Genomic DNA, 17,480 nt, shown 5'->3' with positions numbered 1-17,480 from the left:
TTGGGTGCAACCAAAAGGCAACTCACAGACTCTCTCTCTTATCCCTGCTGCTGAATTAGTACACAAGTTGTTCACTCCCTCTCTCTCTCTTTTTGTTCATTTACAGTCAAAAGAATGTGATGTGGATGAATTCCACCACTGGTAAGTATTAGAACTAAAACCATTTTATAGTACTGCAGTAGTATTGGTAATGTCTAATTCATTCTGTATTTCCTTTAAATATGAAATTTGTTACTCAGTTTCCCTTTATTAAAAAATACGTTTTAAGTACTTCCACAAAACTTCAGTTAATTGGGGCAGCCACTAAATTGGGACAAAATGTAAGTGGTCCCAATGTGTCCCAATTAACCATGATCAAAAGTGACTTACTGGCACCTTAAAACTAATTGCTTCAGGCAGATGGGGCTCATCAGCCATGGTTGGCAGCTCATCTAGGAGAAAGAAATCTCTGATCTCAAACCTCCACTGCCTTGCGGCTATACCCACTTATGGGGAAGGCTTCTGTAGTAAACTCCAAGGAAAAATCCACAGCTAGAGTCTCAAAGGTAGTCCTACATTGAGTTCAAAGCTGACTTGAGTTCAAGTGCTGCAACATCACTGGTGCCAAGATGTACTGACTTCTGCCTTTCCTTTGGATTCATCAGCTGCGTGGAGAGGGGGAGCCTGCTACATGGGCAACAACTTGCTCTCTATATTGTACTGCCCATGCTTATGTGCTGGCTTGCTTATTACTTAGACAGCTCAACCCGATCAATGGGGGTCTTTTATATATATATAATCTATATATATAGATACCTTATTGTAATTTAAAATACTTTTTAAAATATATTTCACTGAATGGCTGCTGCACAACATTTGGCATTGATATTAATCCCCATTTTGATTCTGATTGTTAACCATATTTTTCTCTGCTGTCAGCTGTGTTTTAAAAGCATCCAATTGATATTTAGGGATATTACAGGATCTGAAAGGAAGTTCTTCCCATGCAAAGCTTTCCCCATACAGAGTGATCGACCAGAGGAAGTGGTCAAAGCAGGTACAACATTTTGAAGATATTTGAACAAATACATGGATAGAAAAGGAAAGAGGGATATGGACTACTGCAGGCAAATGGGAATCTGAGGAAGACAATTCAGTTGGCATGAATGAGATGGGCTGAAAGATCTCTTGCCACGCAGTCCAACTCTAGGAGGCTTTTATTGGTAGAAACAAAAAAGAAATTGATAATAACAGTCCCCACTAAGTGATAGATCAGCACAAGACAGATATTAAATAAGGTACATGCAATATTATACATTTCCTCAAGCTGTGAACTGTGCAATGTCATTCCGATTATTAAGATTGTACAGGTAAGATCAAAGCTAATGTGAATAGTTTTGTTTACAAAAGACCAGAAAAATTAATTAAGAATAACCCATTACAATGGCAGGCCAAAAAAGACCAACTGATCAAAGACCTCAGCAACAAAATTCAACTTTCTGGAACAATACTAGAACAGAAGCTTTCCAAGCTTTCATTGACTGAATATATCAAATTACTTATTGATGTGTACATGATGAACAGACACAAAAACAATATCATAGGCCTCCAGCTTATGTTACAGATCAAAATGAAAAGACAATTTTTTGAAGACCAACCCTGCCTATTAACCCCCATGACAGTAGATTCATAAAACAGGCTCACAAAAACAGCTGACCATAAACACGAGATATTCTGCAAATGCTGGAAATCCAAAGCAACACACACAAACTGCTGGAGAAACTCAGCAGGTCAGGCAGCATCTATGGAAATTAATAAACAGTCCCTTCAGGACTAGAAGGGGAGAAAATGCCAAAATTAAAAAGTGAAGGATGGGGAAGGAGGACAGCTAGAAGGTGACAGGTGAAGCCAGGTGAGTAAGAAAGGTGAAAGGCTGGAGAAGAAGGCATCTAACAGGAGAGGAGAGTGGACCATAGGCGAAAGAGAAGAAGGGGTCAAAGGGGGAGGTGACAGCAAGTGAGAAAAGTTAAGAGAAGAGTGGGGAATAGAAGGAGGAGGGAGGGGAAGGGAATTTTTTTTTTAAACCTGAAGGAGAAATCCATATTCATGCCATTAAGCTGGGAGCACCAGATGCAATAGACAACACCAGAAGATCTGGAGGTGAAGTGTTGCCTCACCTGGAAGGACTGAATGGAGGTAAGGGAGGAGGTGAATGGGTAGGTATAGCACTTTGACTGCTTGCAGGGATAAGTGCCAGCCGGGAGATTAGTGAAGAGGGGCAAATGGACAATGGAGGGAGTGATCTAGCAGAAAGCAGGGAGATGGGGTGGGGGTTGAGAGGTAAAGATATGTTTGGTGATAGGATCCCTTTGGAGATGGTAGAAGCTGTGGAGAATTATGTGCTGGATCTGAAGGGTCGTGGGGTGGTAGGTAAAAACAAGAGGAGCTCTCTCACTAAGGTGACGGAATGATGGAGTGAGCACAGATGTCTGGGAAATGGAGATACACGTGAGAGCAGTATCAATGGTGGAGGAAGGAAAACCCCATTCTTTGAAGAAAGAGGACACCTCTGATGTCCTTGAAAGGAAAGTCACATTCTGGGAACAGATATGGCAGAGACAATGGAAACGACAGAAAGGAATAACATTTTTACAGGAGACCAGATGGGAAGACAGGATAACCATGGGAATCAATAGGTGTATAAAAGACATGTCCGTAAATCTCCTCTCTTACCACCATTCAGGGTCCCAAACAGTCCTTCCTGAGGTAACACTTCACTTGTGAGTCTGTTGGGGTCATCTATTACACCTGGTGCTCCCGGTGCAGCCTCCTCTACATCAGCAAGACCCAACGCAGACTGGGGGACCACTTCGTCGAACACCTCCGCTCCGTCCGCCACAACAGACAGGATCTCCTGGTTGCCACCCACTTCAACTCTGCTTCACATTCCCATTCAGATATGTCCGTACAGGACCTTCTCTACTGCCATGATGAGGCCAAACTCAGGTTGGAGGAGCAACATCTCATATACCATCTGGGTAGTCTCCAGCCCCTTGGCATGAACATTGAATTCTCCAACTTCCGGTAATTCCCTCCCCCTCCCTGGTTTCACTCTGCCTCCTCCTCCAGCTGCCTATCACCTCCCTCATGGTTCTGCCTCCTTCTGCTACCCATAGTGCTTTCCCCTTACATTCCTTCTTCACCTTTCCTGCCTATCCCCTCCCCCACCCCTTGATCTTTCCCTTTACTGGTTTTTCACCTGGCACCTACCAGCCTTCTCCTTCCCACCCTCCCCCCCCACCATTTTTATAGGGCCCCTGCCCCCTCCCTCTTCAGTCCTGATGAAGAGTCTCAGCCCAAAACATTGACTGTTGGTTTCCACGGATGCTGCCTGACCTGCTGAGTTCCTCCAGCGTGTTGTGCGTGTTGCTTTGACCCCAGCATCTGCAGTGTACTTTGTGGTGTATAAAAGAAGTTTGTCAACAGTTTGTTTCCAGAGATAGAGACAGAGGGATCCAGAAATGGGAGGGAGGTGTCGGAATTGGACTAAATGAATTTAAGGGCAGGAGGGAAGATGGAGGCAAAGTTGATGAAATTGATGAGCTCGGTATGGGTGCATAAAGCAGCACCAATGCATTTGTTAATGTAGTAGAGAAATAACTGGAGAGCAAAGGCGGGCAAGGCTGGGGCTTATGGAGGTGCTCATGACTACACCTCAAGTCTGGAGAAAGTGGGAGGAGCCAAAGGGAAAACTGTAGAGACTGAGGACCAGTTCTGCCAGACGGAGGAGGGTGGTGGTGGAGGGGAACTGGTTGGTTCTTTTATTGAAAGAAGTGGAGAGCTTTAAGGACTTCTTGACAGAGGATAGAGGTGTATAGGGACTGGACATCCAATGTGAAAGTGAGGTGATAAGGGTCAGGGAATTAAAAGGTATTGAGGAGATTAAGAGCATGAGAAGTGTCATGGATGTGGTTGGGAAGGAACTGAACAGTGAGACAGAATAGAGTCAAGGTATGAGGACACAAGCTCAGTGGGGCAGGAACAGGCTCAGAACAGTTGGTGGGAAATTAATTACCGGTAGTAACTTTGAAGTAGAACTGGATCAATAATTACTGACAGGTAGGACGAATGAGGGTTAGAGATGTTAACTGCACAGCTTGTTTTCCCACAAGAAGAGAATAAACTCATGTCCCAAACCAAAAGATAAACTGTCAATTTGAGAAATGGCTGAGAAAGAATAGGCTCTGATCTCCATTGAACAGGCGGATTGTGTCATAGCATTTGCTGAAGGATTCCTACATGCAGCAGGAGAGATGGAGATGTTATCATTCTGGACAGGATTCAAACTCTGGTCTCAAAAAACCATGAGTAAACTTAGCAAATCCAACTCATTATTTTGAGCAACATCATCAATCTTCATGTTTCTTAACTTCCACACTGCAATGATTTTGTCCCTTGCAAAACAATGGACATGCTGACTCATTACTAATGAAACAAGTTGCATCTTCTTCTGGTAGACAGCATATGTCTTATGTTTCATTTCAATTGTTTATAACATAAAACCATTCCCTTTCAATTTTCCAAGATGAGCCTGAACTGTTAACTATCAGTGCCCTCTAGTGTTCCTAACAAGCCTTTAGCATGAAGTTTGCACAATGCATCATCCTAAGAGGGCAGGCATGTCATCACAGATACAATAAAGAGAAAGTTGTAACATTTATCATATTACATATAAAAATCATCTTTTCAAATTTGGCTTGAAAGTTAGAATCTAAAGGAAATAAAAACTCCGTTTAAAACTATACAACCATGCCAATCAAACCAGTTCAGTTCTACTAGTGGTGAAGAAAAATGCTGGCAGATGAAGAACTGACCAAAGTTTTCAATAAACTACATGCTAAATATACTGTAGCTGATCTAAGTAGCAAGTCATCATCCAAATTCTTAAAGCAGTAAAATAACTGTAAATAAGTGTAGTTTGAGGCAGAATAGTCTAAACAGGAGGTACAGGAGCTTTAAGTCCCACAACACTAGGTTCAGGAAGTTATTGCCCTACAACCATCAGACTCCTGAATCAGTGTAGATAACTTCACTCACCACAATAATGAATTGACTCTACAACCTATAGGCCAAATTTCAAGGATTCTACAATTCATGTTCTTAGTATACTTATTTACTTTTTTATTTATTATTTGCACAACTCTTTACCATCTGCAGATTGTACATTGGTCAGTCTTTGTTATGTATTTTTTTCAAAAATTCTACTGTGTTTCTATATATGTCCCTACAAATGCCTGCAAGAAAATGACTCTCAAGGGAGTATGGTGACATATAACTACTTTAATAATAAATTGATTTTGATACTTTGAAGTTTACATCACTGCCAATGATAAAAATATTACAAAGATATCATTATCCCTATCTCTCTTCATTACCTCTTTGGTTTATAATGGAAGTAACCATTGTAGACCCCAGCAAGTTTTGGAATCTGGCAGTGTAATTCTTAGAGATCGCAGAATTGCTTCAAACAATTAAGCATAAATAACAGAGCATTATTACCAGTCACCAGCTACAAGTTCAAATTATCTGAAGCCAAATTTTAGCTCAAAAACAATGAGTTCTACTCCATAAAAAAGATCAAGTTATTTTAGGTGCAATAATGGAAGTAAATACCTTGGAACCAAAAATCGTACAAGGAATAATTTTATAATTGGAGTAATGGGTACAGTGGACTGAAAAACTCATGAAAATGCTCATGTAGGATTCTATTCTTATATCCCCTTGGATCTCCTCCCATATGCACATGTACTTACCTGTGCTAACTCCACAGATGTAGTCAAACAGTTGATAGACTTGCTTTCCTGTCAATTCCTCAAGTTTACGAAGGGTCTGAAGAGCAACCAATCCCCTACAACAAAATGAACTATTTTAATGCTTCACCTCTTAGTTTATTAATTCTTTGGAACAATTAAAAATAATATATTTCTAAATTAAGCAGCGCACCAATGTTTGCTCCATTCAAACTTATATTCTATTTATTGCAAATAAACATTTTCAATGCCCATGTTGTGTAAATTTAATAACATATTAATTGTCATTTGTGAAAGTTAAGCTTGGAGCAAAGTCATTTATAGGATAGCTAATCCCATAGGATGGACTCAAAATGTTTTGTAAGTGTAACAGTGCATAGCCACTACAATTACATTTCAGATGAGGGCATGTTATACAGTAAAACACACAAATAGTGCAGGATGGATAATATAGACAAAATGGTGAAGGAGTAGGATGGTAAAGTGGGATCCACTTAATCTCAAAGGGATCTAGTACCCAAATGGAAAGTCAACCCATCAGCTCCCCAGGTTCAATCCAATTACTAAAGTTCTCAAGGTCAGATCCTAGGAGTACACATTTCCCTGGCAAACTTCAAACAGATGTACTAGAGTCTGCCCTCTCCAGAATCTACGTGTACTGTACATTTGATGCTCACACCAGTGACCAATTGCAGTCGGCCATCCTTATCCCCGAGTTCCACATGCACGAATTCAACCAACCGTGAATCGAGAAAACCCGGAAGTTCTCTCTCCAGCACTCATTGTTTGAGCATGTACAGACTATTTTTTCCTGTCATTATTCCCTAAACAATACAGTATAACAACTACTTACATAGCATTTACGTTGTATTAGGTATTATAAGTAATCTAGAGAAGATTTAAAAGTACAGGCAGTCCCCAGGTTATTATCGAGTTCTGCTCCTGAGTCCGTCTTTAAGTTGGATTTGAAGTCAGAACAGGTACATCCGGTGTTATTTAGTGTCAGTTAGTCAAAGGTTTTTCTTAGTATATAGTATATATTTTACCTTTCTATGCATATAAAACACTTAAGAAACATACATATTTCAATAATTAAACCACTGCGTTGCTTGGTAATAATTGTTGCTTTTATCAGGGCAGTGCCTTTCACATGCTCCATTAAAATTGTTCTGATCGTTGACCGACTGTAACCTAACACTTTTCCAATGACCGATGGCCTTTCACCTCTTTCCGATTGCTTTATTACTTCCACCTTATTTTCAATTGTAATCCTGATTGTTTTCGTGAACAGAAACACTGCGGATTCAGAGCTGTGCTGGGTCCTAAAGACCACCGCACTGACACAGGTTAAATAAAGTCTGGGGTTCAGCTGGGTCCTAAAGACCACCACACAGAGGCAGGTTAAATAAGGGACTTGAGCATCCACATATTTTGGTATCCACGGGGGGTTCTGGAACCAATCCCCTGCAGATCAGGAGGGACAATTGTATAAGTAATGTAGAGATGATTTAAAGTATATGGGAGGATGTGTGTAGGTTATCATGGATCGGGATCGAAAAAAACCCGGAAGTTCTCTTATTAAGTAAGTCAGAACAGGTACATCTGGTATTACTTAGCGTCAGTTAGACAAACGTTTGTCTGAGAAAATAGTATATATTTTACCTTTCTATGCATATAAAACACTTAAGAAACACATGTATTTCAATAATTAAACCACTGCGTTGCTTAGTAATAATTGTAGCTATCATTGGAGCAGGGCCTTTCTCACTTCATCCTTTAAAATTGTTCCGATCGTTGACCTACTGTAGCCTGGGTCCTAAAGACCACTGCACTGAGCCAGATTAAATAACGCCTGGGGTTCCGCTGGGACCTAAAGTCCACCACCCAGAGGCAGGTTAAATAAGGGACTTGAGCATCCGCCTTTTTTGGTATCTGTGAGGGGTCCTGGAACCAAACCCTCGCGGATAAGGAGGGCCAACTGTACATAGCTTCCACCGGACATCACCCTATGACACCTCCCTGACAAAATACTCCAAGCAGTGTTAAATATACTCGCCCTCAATCAAATTTCTCAACAGAGGGCTCATACCCACACAAGATTGATTTGGAAACCAAGGAAAGAAAAAAACAATGTAGAAGATATTATATCAATTGTAGTGTAAAAAGATTAGTGTTTTTAAAAATTCCAAAATGATTACATTGATGATATGCCACCAAGTCTGATTTTGACTTTTAGGCTAACAGCCTATAACTGCAGCTAAATAACTTACACAATCTGGATAAGGGCAAGGTCTCAGTATCTGAAGATGATGCGTGGGCTGCCTTCAAGAGAGTGAATCCAATGAAAGCATCTGGTCTGGACGGAGTACCTGGCTCAGGACTGAAGACGTGCTGACCATTGGCTGTGTAATCACAGATATCTTCAAACCCTTGCTCTAGCAGTGTGTGGTACCCCCTTGATTCAAGCAGGCTTCGATTGTACCGGTACCCAAGAAGAGAGTGGTAACCTGTCTAAATGACTATCACCCAGTAGCACTTACATCCACAGTGATGAAGTGTTTTATGCGGCTGGTGTTGAAGCACATCAGCTCCTGAGTGGCGACTTGGATCCCCTCCAATTCGCCTACCGAAGCAACAGGTCTTGAACAGATACCATCTCATTGGCTCTTCACACAACCCTGGAACATCTGGACAGCAAAGATGCATACATCAGGATGCTCTTTATCAACTACAGATCAGCATTTAACACTATCATCTCCTCTAAACTAATCAGTAAACTCTAAGACCTGGGCCTCAATACCCTCTTGTGCAATTGGATGCTGGATTTCCTCACTTGTAGACTCCAGTCAAATCAGATTGGCAAAAACACCTCCTCCACAATCTCCATCAGCAAAGGAGCATTGCAGGGATGTGTATTTAGCCCCCACTCTACTCACTTTACACCTGTGACTGTGTGGCTAAGTACAGCTCCAATACCATATACAGGCTTGCTGATAACACCACTGTTGTGGGCTGTATCAAAGAACATTAGAAAGTTTTTGACAAGAACAGGACATTCCGCCTAAATAAACTTGCCAAATTCCTATTCATATGGTTTGTTCAAATAATTATCGAGTTTAGATGTGAAAGTCTCTAAGATACTACTCTTGCTACACAACTAGGTAGTTTATTCCATGTGTCCACAACTTGCTGTGTAAATAAATGCTTCCTGACGTTACTCTGAAAACTCCCTTTAACCAGTCTTGACCTATGGTCTCGTGTCCTTGTTGATGGATTAATTTTGAAGTAACAGGTGGCATCCATCTTAATTATGCCCTTAATGATTTTCAACACTTCTATCATGTCTCCTCTCATTCTACATCTACATAGGCGAAAAAGATTTAATCCTTTCAACCTTTCTTCATAGCTCATACCCTGCAGACCTGGAATGAGCCAAGTCGCCTTTTCCTGAACTCTCTCCAGTGTCTTCGCATCCCTCACAAAATATGGAGACAGAAATTGTACACAGTACTCAAGGTGTGGCCTCACAAGCTCATTGAACAGCTTAAGGAGAACATCTCTAGACTTGAACTCCACTGAGTGCATTATATAGCCTAGTAGTCACCAACCTTTTTAAGCCCAAGATACCCTACCTCAGCCATAGTCAAGGCGAGATCGACCCCAGAGTGATTAGTTACACGCACGAGCACCGGGGCAGAAAAGACCGGAAGTAGAGATAATGTATAAACACCAGGGGTACCCACCCTTTTTTGCACTGCGGACCGGTTTAATATTGACAATATTCTTGCAGACCGGCCGATTGGGGGGGGGGGGGGGGGGGGGAGGTGCTAAACACAACCGGAATACAGCAATACTCGAAGCAGGTTCCTTATGTCCAGTCTATTCCGCAATTTAGTTTTCGCGGCTCTCGGCACTTAGCTTCTGTCCCACTTGCTCACGTTTTTTTCCGCTCAAAAAACTCAATGGGTTTGTCTTTAAGTGCAGGGTTATTGGACTCAAGGTACCGAAGCAGTTTTGAGGGCTTCATTGCCTCATTAGACAGCCTCCCGGACCGAACTGCAAGCTCCCGCCTGCCCGCCGCTTGGCCAGGTGCGGCTGGTTGCGGGTGGGGTGAGAGGACGAGGTCAGGGCCAGAGGTCCCCGTACTGGGGCAGCAGCGGTCGCAGTCCAGAGAGAGCAACCGACCAAGCGAGGTATGCAATAGGGTGACCACCCGCCCCCCTCCCTGTAGGATCTATTGGCCGACAAAAGTTTGTTTCAGTAGATCGCAGCGCGATAACTGCTCTGATACTTACGGAACCCTGAGCCCGAAATAGATCGTCTGTGAATATTTTAGCACTGGGTTCCCCACGGACATTCGCTGTGGTGAACAGGTTTAGAGACGGCACCCATCTGTCCGTGCTCCGGGCCAGTAACAACGGCACTTCCCGCCGGCCGCGCGAGGCCAACCAGTGATCCCTGGCGCAAGGGTATCACTGTGTTTAGGCGACTGATGACCTCGCATGGGTTCAGGTTCAACAGTTGGCGTGACAGGGAATGAGGAAAGGTGCAGCTGACTCCTATCATTTCCTCGCGGCCTGGTGGTTGGGGACCACTGAATTACACATTGTAAATGCAAAGTACAATGCAGATGCCGTGGTCAAATCAACACGTACAAACAAGTTGGATGAACTCAGCAGTCAGCAGGTTGACTGCTCATTTCAACGGATGCTGCCCGACCTGCTGAGTTCATCCAGCTTGTTTGTACATGTTGAATTACACTGTGTAGTGCAGGGGAGCTACACGCATGCACACTGGGCAGAAAGAACGGAACTAAAACCCCGCAACCCGGAAACAATCTCTCAACAGTATTTGTGTATTTATTTTTCTTTTTTTGGGGGGATTTACTGGGAAGTCTCAAAGATCGGCCAATCGATCGCGATCGACAGGTTGGCGACCACTAATACAGCCCAACATTCTATTAGCCTTCCTAATCACTTCTGTGCATTGTCTAGATGTTGATAGTGATGGATCTACCAGGATGCCCATATCCTCCTCATATAGTACAATTTCTAACTCAATATCTCCCCATTGTATATTTATATCTAATATTTCTAATATCTATATGCAATAGTTTACATTTACTTACATTAAATTTCAACTGCCATTTATCTGCCCGCATCTGGATTTTGTTTAGATCTAACTGTACTGATTCTGCTACCTGAATGTTATCAGCGTGTACCCTTTATTTTCTGTCATCTGTAAACTTCACTAGTTTACTTGTTATGTGCTTATCCAAATCATTAATGTAAATTAAAAACAGCAGTGGCTCCAAAACTGATCCCTGCAGAACCCCACTTTTAACATCTTCTAGGTGTGAAAATGATCCTCTCACCATAACTTGTTCCCCGTTTTTGTCAATTCTGCATCCATTTGCACAACTTACCCTAAATCGCTACCTCCTGTAATTTGATTATTAACCTTTTGTCAAAAGCCTTCTGAAAGTCCAAGTAAACTGCTCTATTGTTATCATAAATTTTAGTTGTCTCTTCATAGAACTCCAGCATACAAGTGTAACACCCTGAGAAAAGTTTCACAGCTAACATAATAGTCTTTCTGTAGAAGCAGTGTTTGGGTTATGGTTAGAGATAACGGGTGCTTTGGAATGTGAGCTGGGACCTTTGTTCAGCAGGAGATGAAGAGAGAAAACACTGGAGAGAACCGGTCATAGGATTCAACCTGGTGGGGGACCTTGATTTGATGGAGCAAGACGCCACAGTTCAACTGGTGAAGATGACTTTTGGAAGAATTGAGCTCCAACTTGTGCACTGTTGACTGTTTAATTATAACAGGACCTTTCTGGTTCTTTTCTCTCTTTTCTTTACTAACCCTTTAGTTAAGATTCATAAATATAATTCCTTTAATTGTAAGCAGAGTGCTGTCTGTTATTTCTTGGCATTGGGTTGTAACAGGGTAGCCAATCACACAGCATCCACACAAAGCGGGGTTTAGGGTGAGAGAGCCACCTCAATCTCACGGGTTTGGTGGGACTGGAGTGCATATTCCCTAAACTTGCGCAGTCAAGGAAACCAGGTGGGGTTTCATTAGTAAAACACAATTTCCCCTTTCTGATCCCATGCTGGCTTTCTGCTAACATGTCTGTTCTGCTGCTTTTCCATCTCATTCTTTATTAATGTTTCCATTATGTTACCTATGATACACGTTAAGCTTAATGGTCTATAGTTACTGGGGTCAGTGTGGTCACCCTTCTTATATACTGGGACAAAGTTAGTCCATTTCCAGTCTTCAGAGATTCCACCAGTTTTCACTGCCTTTTGAAAAATACATGTTAATGGGGTATATCTATATCACAGACCTCTTTAAGTACTCTTGGATGTATGTTGTCTAATCCTGGAGATTTATTAACTTTGGTTTTTACTGATATACTCAACCAAAAACTTTTGAGACTAACACTTGTTCCTCAAGGCTTAACAACTTCTGTACTGATTCTATCTTGTTTGTTACAAAATATAAAATCTAGACAGGCTTCCCCTGTTGTTGGTGCATTAACATACTGGGTCCAAAAAAAAATCATTCAATATCTCAATGAACTCACTTTCCTGTAATCCATTAGTCACTGGGTTCTCCCAGGAAATTAAAGTCTCCCACAACTATAAAATCACCCTCAGAACTTGATTTTTTAATATTCTGAGAGAGATGTTTATTAAAATCATCATCAGCATTGGGGGGGGGGGGGGGGGGTTCTATAACATACACCCAATGTCATTCCTTTATCTTTATAGTTTTCAATTCTCAGCCAGGTATCTTCACTAAGTCTCGATTCATCTCCTATCATAAGCAGCTTCACGTTTAAATTCTCTCTTATGTATATGGCTACTCCTCCATCTTTATAATCTTCCCTTCTTTCGTAAGTAAATATATCCTTTAATGCTATATTCATCACCATTCCGAGGTCTGCCAGTTTTCAGTTATTGCTTTTTATCATATTTATATGCCCTTGCATATAATTCGAGCTTATTTACTTTATTCTTAATACTTCTTGCATTTATACAGGCCATTATTAATCTCCTACTGATGTCTTTCATCCTATCCTGACCAATTTTTATATTTTTGAAGCCTTTAATCGGTTTATGTCCTAATATGTTATTCCCCACTATGGTGTTTAAACAGTTGAACCTGGCCTGTCCTAAGTTTTCTGTCCCTCCATTCCCTAGTTTGAACAGTCCTCAATTAACTGGAGGTTGATGATCATGCCGCTGTTCTTTTCTTTCCTGGTTTCATGGCTACGTGGAGAAGAATTTCAGAGTTGTATACCTTGATAACAAATGAAACTTTGAACCTTGTAACTATTTAAGAAGGAAGGGAGTCAAAAGACAGGAAATTATAGGCCAGTTCACCTGACTTAAGTACTTGGAGGCACATGATAAAATAAGCTGAAATTAGCATGGTTTCCATGGAAATCTTGCTTGTTCAAATTCTTTGAAGAAATAACAGGCAGGATAGACAAAGGAGACTCAGTGGATGTTGTTTACTTGGATTTTCAGAAGGCCTTTGACAAGGTGCCACACGAGACTACCAAATAAGACAACAGCCCATGGTATTACAGGAAAGATACCAGTATGGACAGAATACAGGCTGACTGGCAGAAAGCAAAGAGTGGGAATAAGGGGGCCTTTTCTGGTTGGCTGCCAGTGACCGCTGGAGTTGGTGCTGGGTCCACAGCTTTTCACATTATAAGTCAATGATTTAGATGACAGAAACTAAGATTTTTTAAAATATTTTGAGATTTAAGAATGAAAATCAGTTTTAATATCACTGGCATATGTCATGAAATTTGTTGTTATGGGGCAGCAGGGCTTTGCTATACATAACTGTAAATTACAGTGTGTGTGTGTGTGTGTGTGTGTGTGTGTGTGTGTGTGTGTGTGTGTGTGTGTGTGTGTGTGTGTGTGTGTGTGTGTGTGTGTGTGTGTGTGTGTGTGTGTGTGTGTGTGTGTGTGTGTGTGTGTGTATAAATAAAATAAAACACACACACACACACATGTTAAATAAGTAGTGCACAAAGAAAAAAATAGTGAAGTAGTACTCATGGTTTCAATGTCCATTCAGAAATCTGATGGCAAAGCAGAAGCAGCTTTTTCTGAATTGTTGAGTACGTGCTTTCAGGCTCCGATACCTCCTCCCTGATGGAAGCAATGAGAAGAGGGCATATCCTGGATGATGGGGGCCCTTAAAGATGGATGCCATCTTTTTGAAGCATCGCTCCTTGAAGATATCCAGGATGCTGGAGAGTCTAGTGCCCATGATGGAGCCAAAAGAGATTACAACTTTCTGCAGCTTACTTCAATCCTGTGGTGATGCAACCAGTTAGAATTGGTAGCCATGGTACATCTGCAGAAATTTGCAAGTGTCTTTGGTAACATACCAAATCTCCTCAAATTCCTAATGAGGTATAACAGCTGTCATGCCTTCTTTGTAACTACATCAATATGCTGGGCCAAAGATATATCCTCTGAGATGCTGATACCCAGGAACTTGAAACTGCTCATCCTTTCCACTTCTGATCCCTCGATGAGTACTGGTGTGTTCCCTCATCTGAACCTTTCTGAATTTATAATCAATTCTTTGGTCTTACTGACATTGCTGCAACACCATTCAACCAGCTAATCTACCTCACTCCTGTATGCCTTCTCACCACCATCTGAAATTCTGCCAACAATAGTTAAGTCGTCAGCAAATTTTTAGATGGCATTTGGGCTGTACCTAGCCACACAGTCATGGATGTCGAGACAGTAGAGCAGTGGGCTAAGCACACATCATTGAGGTTTGCCAGTGTTGATTATCAGTACAGTGGAGATGTTATTTCCGATCCACCCAGACTGTGGTCTTCCAGTGGGGAAGTTGAGGATCCAGTTGTAGAGGGATGTACAGGGTTTGGAGCTTTTTGATTAGACCTGTCAGAATGATGTGTTAAACACTGAGCTGTAGTCAATAAACAACAGCCTGACATAAGTATTAGTATTGTCCAGGTGACCAAGGCTGTATGAAGAATCAATGAAATTACATCCGCTGTAGGTCTATTGTGGCAATAGGCAAATTACAGTGGCTCCAGGTCATTGATTAGACAGGAGTTGATTCTAGCCATAACCAGCTGCTCAAAGCACTTCATCACTGTAGATGTGAGTGCTACTGGACAATCTAAGGCAGCTCACCCTGCTCTTCTTGAGCGCTGGTTTGATTGTTGCCCTTTTGAAGCAGGTGGGAAATTCCAAATGTAGCATTGAGAATATCTTTGACCACCCGCCAGCTAGTTGGCAAACTTTTTCCAGAGCCCTACCAGGTACATCATCAAGGCCTGTCACCTCACGAGTGTTCCCCCTGTCGAAAGACCCTCTGATGCCAGCCTCCAAGAGAGAGATCACAGGGTCACCAGATGCTGCAGGAATCCTCATAGCTGTAATTATATTCTCCCTTTAAAAGCATGCATAAAAGGCATTGAGCTCATCTGGGAGTGAAGCATCACTGTCATTCATGTTAGCCTTCGCTTTGCAGGAAGTAATGACCTGCAAACCCTGCCAGAGTGAATATGCATTCGACACCGCCTCTTAACCTCAATAGGAATTGTGCTTTTGTTCTTGAGATAGCCCTCTCTAAGTTATACTGGGTTTGCTTGCCAGACCTGAATGCCACATATCTAGCCCTCAGCAGAATGCAAATCTCCTGGTTCATCCACAGATTCTGATTTGGGTATTAAGATATATTCTCATAGGCACACACTCATCCACAAGTCTTAATGAAATCAGTGACTACTGTGGTGCATTCATTCAAACTCGAAGATGAATCCCTGAATACGGTCCAGTCCACCGACTCGAAGCAATCCTGTAAGTGCTCCTTTGCCTCCCTAGCCCATACCTTCTTGGTCCTCTCTATTGGTGCTGCAGTCTTCAGTCTCCATCTGTGCACCGTGAATAGAAGCATAGCCAGATGATAAGACTTTCCAAGTGTGAGTATGAGATGGCACAGTAAGCATTCTTGATTAGCTTTATTTGTTACATGTACATCAAAACATGTCATTTGTGTCAAATCAGATCAGTGAGGAATGTGCTGGCATCATGTTTTGCCATGTTTCTGGTGCCAATATAGCTTGCCCACAACTCAACAAACCCTAACAACATCTTCAGAACATGGGAGGAAACCAGAGCAACTAGAGGAAACCAATGGGGTCACAAGGAGAATGTACAAACTCCTTAGAGACAGCAGCGGGAATTGAACCCTGATCTTACAGCTGTCCCTGTCATTGTATTAGTAATAGTAACTGACAGTTACTCCTTAAAATGAGGAAGGCTGATTTCAATAGTGCAAAATAGAATAATGCAAAAATACATTGGGAGCAAATACTTGAGGATAAAGCAACATCTGGGCCACAATGATAGCACAGCAGTTAGTGCAATGTTATTACAGCTCGGGGCATTGGAGTTCAATTTCGAAGTTAGAAGTTTGCACATCCTTCCTGTGAATACATGGGCTTCCTCTGGGTGCTCCGGTTTCCTCCCACATTCAAAGATGTACCGGTTAGTAAGTTAATTGGTCATTGTAAATTGTCTTAAGTACATTTGGCAAGGCAGGGAATGATCAGAGATAGCCAGCATGGCTTTGTGTACCAAAGGAGGTTACAAAAGAAAATGATTAAGGCAATTAGGTAGACATAGTCTATATGAACTTCACTAAGGCTTTTGACAAGTCCAGAAGGTTGGGTTTTGCTAATGGGATGCAAAATAGGCTCGGTGATTTGATGAGGCTGACTAAAGAGGTGGAAGGATGTTTTTTGGATTGGAAGTCTATGACTAATTGCAGGTACTGGTGCTGAAATCTTTGCTGTTTGCAAAATTGGATGTGAATGTAGAAGGTATGATTAATAACTTTGTAAACGGCTGTGGATAGGTGTGAATATTGTCTAAGGCTTCAGCAGAATATAGATCAGACGTAAAATTGAGCAGAGCATTGATGAATACAATTTAATCATGACAAGTGCGAGCTACTGAATTTTGGGAAGTCAAAAAGGAGGTAGGGAATTTACAGTAAATAGATGCTGGAATCAAATACAATTACCACACTTAAGAGGTACTTGAACCATTTCTACACTGTAAAACTATGAGTTTAAATACAATATTAAGATGAATTTCATGTTCTTTTTTGAACAGGTCAATGAGCGAAAATGGGCAGATCTTGCTTGGAGCAACGATGGTTGTTTAGAAGATCAACATAATTTTTACAAAATTATTTTCTCAAAATATGAAAACAGGTTTTGACTTTATAGAAAAATTGAAAGAGTCTGTAGCTACATTTGCTATCCATTTGGGTGACAAACAAACCTCTTAAACATGTTTCAAACTGAACTTTTAATCTGAGGGCTTCAGGTTCTTTTTCTAATTCATTTTAATGCATTATGTCCTAAATATTATAAACAAAATGAACTCTGCACAGCTAGAAATTTTCCACACTGTTCAAACATTTTGGCTGGAGACACCTGAGATTGCAGATAAGACCAGAAGATATAGGAGAAGAATTAGGCCATGCAGCCTATCGAGTCTGCTCTGCCATTTCATCACAGCTGATTCTGGATCCCATTCAACCCCATACACCTGCCCTCTTACCATATCCCTTGATTCCCCAACCAATCAAGAATCTATC

At 41.5% G+C, this 17,480-nt stretch overlaps 1 protein-coding gene across 2 annotated transcripts in view; it reads right to left on the bottom strand.

Moving 5' to 3' along the window:
* The window catches only part of pnpla8 (patatin-like phospholipase domain containing 8), a 100,471-nt gene that overhangs the window by 54,538 nt on the left and 28,453 nt on the right, over window positions 1-17,480 (bottom strand). For both annotated transcript variants that reach the window (XM_073059005.1, XM_073059007.1), the window contains exon 5: window positions 5,793-5,887. In XM_073059005.1, the coding sequence (XP_072915106.1) occupies window positions 5,793-5,887 (95 nt within the window). The remainder of the gene's footprint in view (window positions 1-5,792; window positions 5,888-17,480) is intronic.

Source organism: Hemitrygon akajei, chromosome 10 (assembly GCF_048418815.1).
Source record: "Hemitrygon akajei chromosome 10, sHemAka1.3, whole genome shotgun sequence".
NCBI classification, from domain to species: Eukaryota; Metazoa; Chordata; class Chondrichthyes; order Myliobatiformes; family Dasyatidae; genus Hemitrygon; species Hemitrygon akajei.
Note: the sequence above shows the minus strand (reverse complement) of the source record. Positions and strands in the feature narration are given on the sequence as shown.